Source organism: Cucurbita pepo, chromosome 1 (assembly GCF_057944985.1).
Source record: "Cucurbita pepo subsp. pepo isolate OVF chromosome 1, ASM5794498v1, whole genome shotgun sequence".
In the NCBI taxonomy this organism is placed as follows: domain Eukaryota; kingdom Viridiplantae; phylum Streptophyta; class Magnoliopsida; order Cucurbitales; family Cucurbitaceae; genus Cucurbita; species Cucurbita pepo.
In genome coordinates this window covers 19,072,780-19,081,895 of record NC_141798.1, presented here as the reverse complement: position 1 = coordinate 19,081,895, position 9,116 = coordinate 19,072,780, and the positions used below count along the sequence as shown (strand labels likewise).

The 9,116-nt window shown below is 36.0% G+C and overlaps 2 protein-coding genes across 2 annotated transcripts; one reads left to right on the top strand and one right to left on the bottom strand.

Annotated features, from left to right (window-relative positions):
- Positions 1 to 3,046: 3,046 nt before the first annotated feature.
- Positions 3,047 to 4,330, top strand: LOC111807228 (tetraspanin-6). The gene is made up of 3 exons (XM_023692863.2): positions 3,047 to 3,648; positions 3,733 to 4,034; positions 4,123 to 4,330. Exons 1-3 carry the CDS (start codon positions 3,181 to 3,183, stop codon positions 4,157 to 4,159), a joined length of 807 nt encoding a protein of 268 aa, XP_023548631.2. The 5' UTR covers positions 3,047 to 3,180; the 3' UTR covers positions 4,160 to 4,330.
- A 765-nt stretch (positions 4,331 to 5,095) lies between these two features.
- LOC111810436 (rhomboid-like protein 19) lies at positions 5,096 to 8,869 on the bottom strand. Its single transcript, XM_023697145.2, has 8 exons — positions 8,710 to 8,869; positions 8,398 to 8,522; positions 6,715 to 6,775; positions 6,424 to 6,590; positions 6,110 to 6,215; positions 5,810 to 6,012; positions 5,544 to 5,681; positions 5,096 to 5,418 (listed from the first exon to the last, which is right to left on the bottom strand). Exons 1-8 carry the CDS (start codon positions 8,731 to 8,733, stop codon positions 5,316 to 5,318), a joined length of 927 nt encoding a protein of 308 aa, XP_023552913.2. The 5' UTR covers positions 8,734 to 8,869; the 3' UTR covers positions 5,096 to 5,315.
- Positions 8,870 to 9,116: the final 247 nt, after the last annotated feature.

The window sequence follows — 9,116 nt, the reverse complement described above, 5'->3', positions numbered from 1 at the left end:
TCAGTTGTAATAGTTTAAAATAGAACACGATGAACTTATAAGTCTAACAAAAATGACCTCCTTTCAGATGCCTCAATTGGATTTGAAACAGGCACTTGAATGACTTGATGCTCAACATCGGGGAGAGTAAATAATTGTAAATATCAAAATTTACTCAAAATATTTTAGTATTATAGTATATACTAATTATTTATATTGTTTTTTAATTTACGTAACTATGATCCTATTTTTCTTACTCTTAGAGTAATCAATTGTTCACGATGTGTGGTTATTTAGTATCTAACTTGTTGTTGATGAAGAAGTTGTCTGTATGGCTATTATAGGTCGATTTGAGTTTCTTTGTAAATTTTTAATATATTTTATCTAAATTTGCATTGAATAATTATGAATGGTGGATAAATAAAAAAAAATTTAACCACTGACAACCCAATCCGAAAATTTAAGTTGGATTGGGTAGTGAAAAATTTTAGGTTGAGTCACAAGTCCAACTAACCCGAACTTTTGGGTTGGTAAAAAAATTTCTTCAATTCAACCTAACTCGACTCGGGTACATCCCTACTATTCATCTTAATAAATAAATAACATTACAAAACAGAATTAATAATTTATGATTTGATATATTAAATGTATTTGATTTTGTGTGACATAATTAATGAAAAAAACGTGCATTAAAAAAAAGGCAGTCTGTGATATTGAAAAACGCATTCAAAAGACCCGAAATTGGAATAGAAGTATAGAAGCTTAAAGGCACGCACGGACGGCACGTGTGAAGTCAAAGGGAAAATTGTGGCATGGACCACGCGCTCTTCAAGTCAAGTTGGGCGCGTGAGGAAGCTGTCACAGAATCTTTCCCGGTATCTTCATTATCTGTCGGTAATATCCGGTTCTCCCGACTCCTGACCCAGCAAGTGCAAGAACCATAATCTGCCACGTGGACTTCTGCTATTTTTAATTAAACTGACGGTTTTACCCCTGTGTCTTGGAATGTAATTTCCGGGGAATGGTTTTCCAATTTTACGAAAAAATTAACCAAATTATGCAATTCTGCTATTTTTATTTATTTATTTATTTTTGGTAAATAAACTCTGAGAGAGTCTGAAGTCATTAAATGCCACACCGGTGGATTTGGAGCTTCTGTTAAATGCTCGCCGCTAGGGCTAGGGTTAGGGTCAAAGTTGGAATTTGAAAAAATACCAATGGAGTTGTATTTTGTTTATTTTATAGATAAAATATTTGGAGTGGTTGAATGTATTAGAAAATTTAAAAATGGTACCTTCTATTATTAATTAAGATTGTCACAGTAAAAAACGGTTTTTACTGCTAATATTGAAGAACGGTCTAAGTTTGACTTACTTTAATTAATATTGTATTAATACGTTTATAATTTTTTACTCGGGTTTTCTATATTTTGTTAATCTAAGAATTCAAACGGGTTTTTCCTCGTTCTATTGGAACTTGAATTTGAAAATCTTAATCTGGACGTGCACGGTTCTTTTGAGTCCGTTTGTTTTATTTTATTCAATTACGTTCATATTTCACACATAACACTATTGAAAATAATAATATACGAATTTTATTTTCATGAGTAGGTGATATTAGATGAACACGACTCTCCACAATGGTATGATATTGTCTACTCTAAGTATAAGCTCTGATGACTTTGCTTTGAGCTTCCCAAAATGCCTCACAACAATGGAAGAGTATTCCTTTATTATAACCATGATCATTCCTTAAATTAGCCGATGTGGGGCTTTCATCATCCAACAGGTGTGAATGATATAAAAGGTTGCATCGTCAAATCTATTGCTAAGATCATTTTTCAATTTCAATCGTTTTTATTTATGATTCGGTAAGAACACAAAGCATCCTAGGTAGATTTTGATAAGAGGGATGAAAAATCGATCTAATTTTAATTTTTTTATTAAGTCGTGTAATTAAGATATATATATATATATATATATATATTTTTTGTCAAATGATTATACATTAGTATGGATTTAAATATTAATAAAATACATCTTTATTTATTTGATATAATTTCCATTTTAAATTCTGAAAATCAAGGCCCATGAAAATAGACTATGATACAACGAGGCCCAATAAGAAACATGGGCTTTTATTGGGCCCAACAAATATGAACCTATATATATATATAAAAGAATATGGTATGACCAAAATGCACAAATCCAAATGTTCTTTACTTGCCTTTATAAATCACATAAAGAATAGATGCCTCCTCTCTTCCTTAAGACTAAAAGACTCTCTTCTCAATGGCAATTTCGTAAATATATTTTAATACAATTGTTTATAGATGGGCCCATTATTTCTCTCACTAGACCAACAAAGTTTAGAGTAAAGTACTTGAAATTCAAAATATCATCATGAATTACGAACATGATCATATCTTAATAGCTAAGAGATCGACTCTTTAAATCAAAATAAACATAAATATATTGTTTTTATTGAAATCGAAGGTTTAAATTCATATGCAGCTCATTTTTTCGTGTTAAAAAAAGATTAGTTCTTATCAATTCAAACATAGCTCACCACATAAAACATCATACAAAAAATCATAATACCATCTGTGTCATAATAAAGCATAAACCGTGATATCCTACATTAGTCGGAAGAGGACGAAACACTCCTTGTAAGGGTGTAGAAACTTTCTCTAGCAGAAGCGTCGATGGGAAATCTGAAAAGGAAAGTTCAAAGAGAATAATATATGCTACCAGTGGGCCCAAGTCGTTACAAATTGTATCAAAGTCAGACACCAGGCGATATGCCAGCGAGGAGGCTGTTCCCCGAAGGGGTAGACACGAGACACTGTGCCAACAAGGACGCTGAGCCCGAATGGAGTAGATTTGGTGGGAGTTATACATCGATTGGAGAAAGAAACGAGTGCCGAGGATGTTGGGACCTGAAGGACAATATCTGCTAGCGGTCAAGAGGCGAGTTTCGAATCACCCATCTCGTTGAAATAAAAATAAGAGAGTTCTTAGCTTAAGGACAAAGAAATTTGAAAAAGCAAAAGGTTCACAAACATTTTCAAACTATAAACCTCCCATTAGAACCTCTCAAAGCTTGAATTACAATCCTTTCAAATCAATCCCCTTTCTACAAAATTTTTAAAAAACCCAATAAATTTTCTCATAATTTCAGAAAAACCCAAAATCCAGAGTGATGAACAAACTAAGCAACTCAGTGATCGGACTCCTGAATTTCCTAACGCTCTTAGCCTCAATCCCCATCATCGGCGGCGCCCTATGGATGGCTCGGAACAGCACGACGTGCGAGGGGTTTCTCCAGACGCCGTTGCTGGTGGTCGGCTTTGTGGTGCTCGTCATTTCGCTGGCGGGGTTCGTGGGGGCCTGTTTCAATGTAGCTTGGGCGCTCTGGCTCTATTTGTTCGTCATGTTGCTGCTCATTGCCACGCTCTTGGGCCTCACAGTTTTTGGCCTTGTTGTGGCCAGTAAAGGCGGCGGCGGCGAGCATGGGCTGGGGGATTACTCGACGTGGCTAAGGAAGAGAGTGGATGATCCTCGGAATTGGGTCACTATTAGAAGCTGTATTTTGGGGTCTAATACTTGCAATCACCTTCCTTCTTGGACTCCTCTTAATTACTTGCAAAGGGACATCACTCCAATTCAGGTACTCCCTTATTTTTTTTTGTATTTGTAGTAAAGAAATGATTAGAAAACGAGCACGGTTTTCAAGTAAATTTTGGGCATGCAGTCGGGCTGCTGCAAGCCGCCGGCGTCATGCAGCGAGAACGGTCAAGACCCCGATTGCTACCGATGGAACGGGGCACCCAACGTGCTGTGCTTCGAGTGCGACTCGTGCAAAGCAGGTGTGCTTGAGACTGCAAGAAAAGACTGGCATAAGCTCTCTATTCTCAATGTTGTGGTACTCGTTTTTTTCATTGTCGTTTACTCCATCGGTTGTTGTGCGTTTCGAAACGCCAAGCGAGCTGAAGAGAATTATGCCTACGGCGAGAATCATATGACCAAAATCGGACCCAGACGGGATTACAAGATGTACGTAATTCATCACTCCTATTCATTTCATTTTAGTCTCTGTACTTTTAAATATTCAACACTGTTTTACTTCATTTTCTTTCTGCAGGTGGAGATGGTTGGAGGACAGGATGGATCGTTACTAACGGTGGATATGTCATTTTATATTGCTATTTAGTATCGTAAAGTTAGAAAATTAAGCGGTTTGCGGTTTTTGGATTGAAAGCGAAAGGGAATGGGTGTTTTCAGGGCTTTCTTTTTATGCACTTATCTTAAGATGCTTTAAAGTACATAATGAACTCTACTTTTTATCCTAATGTCTCACCATTGCTTTTCTTTTTTGCCTTATGACTTTGAAAACCAGCCTACATTAATGCTAACATGGCTAAAGTTTGCTAATTTGCTTCATTACATTAAAATATTTAATTAATTAGAATTTATTATTACTAATTATAAATTTTATTTGAATCAATTAATTTAAGTTTTAAAATTACAAGAACTAATTAAAATAACGAATTAAATATACATTAAAATAAAATATTATTGAATACTTCTAATTAAATAATTAATTACACTAATTTTGGTTACCCAGATTTGATTAAAGTATATTCAAAATAAAATTACAAATAAAAATATAAGGAGGCAAAAAGAAAGTTCTTTATAACTGTATTGAATATTATTATTTATGAGTATAAACCATGCTGAGAATATTATTCCATAAAGCTTATAAGAATGCGTTATTCCATAAACCTATATCAAATAAGGGTATCATAAATCTTTGCCCGTTTCTATCTCCAAGTCCTTCGTATGAACCATGCCTGAGAGTACATAATTCCGTAAACCTTATAAGAATGCGTTATTTCGTAAACCTTATATCAAATAAGGGTATAACAAATCTTTGCCCGTTTCTATCTCCAAATCCTTTGTACGAACGAGCCACTAACGAGTAAATAGAAACTAAATTCAAATCTTAAAAGTTAAAGAAACCCTTTATTTTAACAATTTAAGGAAGAAATAGAAACTTTTCGATGATAAAAAATGTATTTTACTCGTATAAATAGATAAATAAAAGTGGGAGAAACTTGGGAGGAAATTGGACTCTATATATCTTGGGCTGTATACAAATAAATCCACAATAATGCTGCAAAGGGCATAAATGAAGCAACATTTTTGTAACTCATAAGGAATGTGCAAAACAAAATTGCATCACAGAATAAAGAAAAGAGGACCTCTTGATATACTGCACAGTCCCCCCAAGTAGTTGATCATCAGATGAACGCCAGCTTATATATGATTATGTTATCAAACATTCTCTGTTGCATCTCTTCCCGACTCTTGACCACTTCTGGCTGCAGCCAATCTCTCAGCTGCCAGTCTTTCTTCCAAAGCTCTAGCTCCCCTTTCTCTGCAACCAGTAGAATTTTCAGTTTTTATGAGCATTACACACATTTCGTTTATGTTTTATACCATTCTTTACTATTCTTTACACTTAAACTTATGAGTCAGAAGAGAAATGTTAGCAAATACTACCTCCGTCGAGATGCCTCAATGGGGTCTGAACCGGGCAGCGGGGCACCTGCAGCAGTATAGTCCTCGGAATCGTTAGAGGATTCAGATCTTCCACAAAGCAGATGATGAAATATTGATGAAACTGGATCAATGACTGGCCTGCACAGGAACATCAAGAGTCATAGTACGCTATGGACTATGGAGAGAGAGAACACAGAATATTCCTGAAAACATGCGCAGAGAAGCTTAAAAAAGTAGAAAAAAGAACTTCAAGATAAACAGAATACCGTAGGAGCTCAGGGAAGAATGAAGAGAATGCAAAATCATCACTTGGATCGCCTTTCAGTTTTGTTTCAGGTTTCCTCTGCCAGTATCTCAGATAAATCCAGCTGATGTATGTTCCAAATATTATTGTTGGAAGATACGTTGCTGCCCCTGTTGTCCAACAGCTTACAGCAATGGATACTAATACAGCTAGAGATGGCAACCACTGCATGAAGTGTCAAGCAAAGCCCAAAAGAGCGTTCAAGAAAAACTCTGATAAAAACCATTCAAAATTTGGAAGTGGCTATCTACATTTTTCATACCTTAGTTCTCAGTTTCAATAATGGCAACTCTTGATCAGGTATGATTTGTTTGATCCCAACCAAGAACCCAGCTAGAATCCCATAGAAACCAGATACAGGCAGATAACTGAGACCGAAAAAAATTATGTAAACAAGATGTAAAATGAAACATGTTTAAAGAGGAGCTGATAAAGGGAGACTGTAAAATACTTATATGGAATGAATCAGACAAAAAATGGCTTAAATGAAAATCCATAATGCGCTATCAGCTAAAGACATGTACACGAGTATGCCTAAAAAGAGCCTTTGATGCACGAGGACTCGGTAGCACTTACAGATAACTTTCCTCCTGTGTAATATAGTATAGGGCAATTGCTGTGATAAAGACACATAAAGAAGTTATAAAATTGACTACAAAGATGAATTTCAAAAATTCTCTAGAGCCCCAGATGGGTTCAAGCAGCTTCCCAACAAAAAGGAGACCAACTGTGCTGACAATAACCTGCAATATATGGCTTTCGGTGAGTCTAACTTCCAGTGAATATTGAACAAAAAATAGTGAGATGTGTTCAAATTATGATTCTGTAAAGGGAAACAAAATAGTGTATGACAACGTGAGTGCATACCCCATATACTGTCTGTTCCACATAACCAGCAGTTATGAGATTCCAAGCAAAAGGAATAGTCCTACAAAATAGAAGTTCAAAGGAATGAATGACCCAACCATTTATTGTTTACACATTTTCCATGTAAATTTAACTACTCAAAACTTGGTCAGATACCTGCCTTCCCTGAATTTAATCGATTCCTACACTACAGAGGAAATATTCCCACATCACACAAATAAAATAAAATAATGAATTAAACTGGGCACAAATTTCTACATTTTGATCAATAGTTTTATTTTGATTCAATATGGTCTTAGCTTGATAATTCTATATATAAGCAGTGAAAAACATCGATAGAATAACTGAAAGATAATGACAATTTTGGTATTTTGATGAATAGATGATCGAATAGAATGACAATGACTCATGATTTGCAGTTGATCGAGCTTTCATATCTATACTACCATTGCATCAGTCATCCTTGTTTTCCCTAAATTAATGGCCCTTCACCTCTTTGGTAAATGATATATTTCTCCATTTTGATTTTTGTTGTAAATTATGGGTTATCAGAAGATGGCTAGTAAAAGATTGAGGTCATATTGCAGTTTCAGCTCTTCATTGAGTAGTCGAGTTAGAACGGAGGACTTGCTAACAAAAATACTCAGATGGAGAAGTTTTCTGAAAAAGATGTTTATATTTTACCTCTTGCAGGCCCAGGAGTGTAAACATTTAGACTGTGGGATCATTTTTGCATACTTTTACTCGGATCATTTATATATAAAATGATATACTCTAGTGCAGAGGATATCATTCTCTACATTTCTACTCTTATTAATAATCTTTCTTCCTATCAGGAAACTAAAATATTGTAGTTAAATAACTAAAGCCAATTCAGAATAATAAGGGATTCACATTTCACACTCGTGTTAATAATTCAGATTGTGTAGCAGTGAAAACATCAGATTAAAAAAATGAAAGAGTTCTAGACATCAAAGTAGTAAACTTAGGCCCTTGGAACGCAACCCTTGGAATCCTAAAGCAGTAGATCATGTAGCTGTTGGGAACCACGACTCTCTACAATGATATGATATTGTTCACTTTGAGCATAAGCTCTCATGACTTTTCTTTTAGTTTCTCCAAAAGGCCTCATATCAATGGAGATAGTGTTCCTTACTTATAAACCCATGATCTTCCTCCTAATTAGCCAGCGTGGGACTACTTCTTTCAATAATCCACAACAGTAGCCTCTCAAAAAGTTTGTTGCAACTTCTTATCAACATAAACGTTTTATCTGAAGAAGGGTAAACCGCTACTTGGATGTTATGGCCAATAAATTGAATAGAGGAATCAACAGAGTCATTGCATTTTACAATTACGACCAAATTTCCATGGATGGAAACTAAACTATTGACTAACTTCCATCAATCCCACAGGACACAAGACAAGCCTCTGGATCACTATGTTCAATTCAAAACATGTAACATATACCTGCCCACCTGAAATCCTAGCAGATACAAGAATTCAATAAATTTTCATCTGTGATCACAAGATTCTTGATTTTTTCCTGACTAATTTTCGACTGGAGAAAACAAAGACATTTCTAACCGGTAACCTACAGGCATTACTGCAAGAACGTACGAATCAGCTTTGCACAGTTATCACTACCACTAATCCAAAGACTAAGTTCTCCAAACAAGATACCTGGCTGGAATAAGAGCGAGATAACTAACAACCGCAGGAAAAACCTGAACCAAGATATGCCCACCAACCAGCACCACAGCTAAGCCCTTGCATAGCTTCGTGAATCCAGTAAACAAGCCAGGCCCCTATCCAATTACAAAACGAATTACACAAAACAACAAAACATCATTAGAAACGTCGCCGAATTTCGATAAAATGTCAAGATCTAGCATACACGTTCCGAGATAGAAAAGACGAACTGCGAGATCTGAATGCGACTGATCGACCGCCAATTTGGAGAAGATTAAAACAAACAATTGTAACGGAGCTTACCCCCGGGACTGCTGGAGTACTCATAGGCAGAGACGGTGGATAGTGACCGTTGAATTAGACAGTGGACGACGGTGATCGGAGTTGTGTGCTAAAAATGGACTGTTTTGCTTCGCGGGAGACTTTTGGGTTACAGAGGAGGTGGGTCTTGGCTCGAGCTTCGAAGATCGTAACGTGAAAGAGTTGGGTATTGGGTGCGGTGAGGCGTACAGTATTATGCTGCACCCCGCGCGGATAATCCAGATCATGAATACTTCTGATTACGGTTTGTTTGACCATGATTTGATTGCGGAAACTCACGTCATGAATGTTGAATGATGAAAGTCCCACATCGGTCAATTTAGGGAATGATCATGGGTTTATAATCAAATAATACTCTCTCCATCGGTATGAAACCTTTTGGGAAAGCC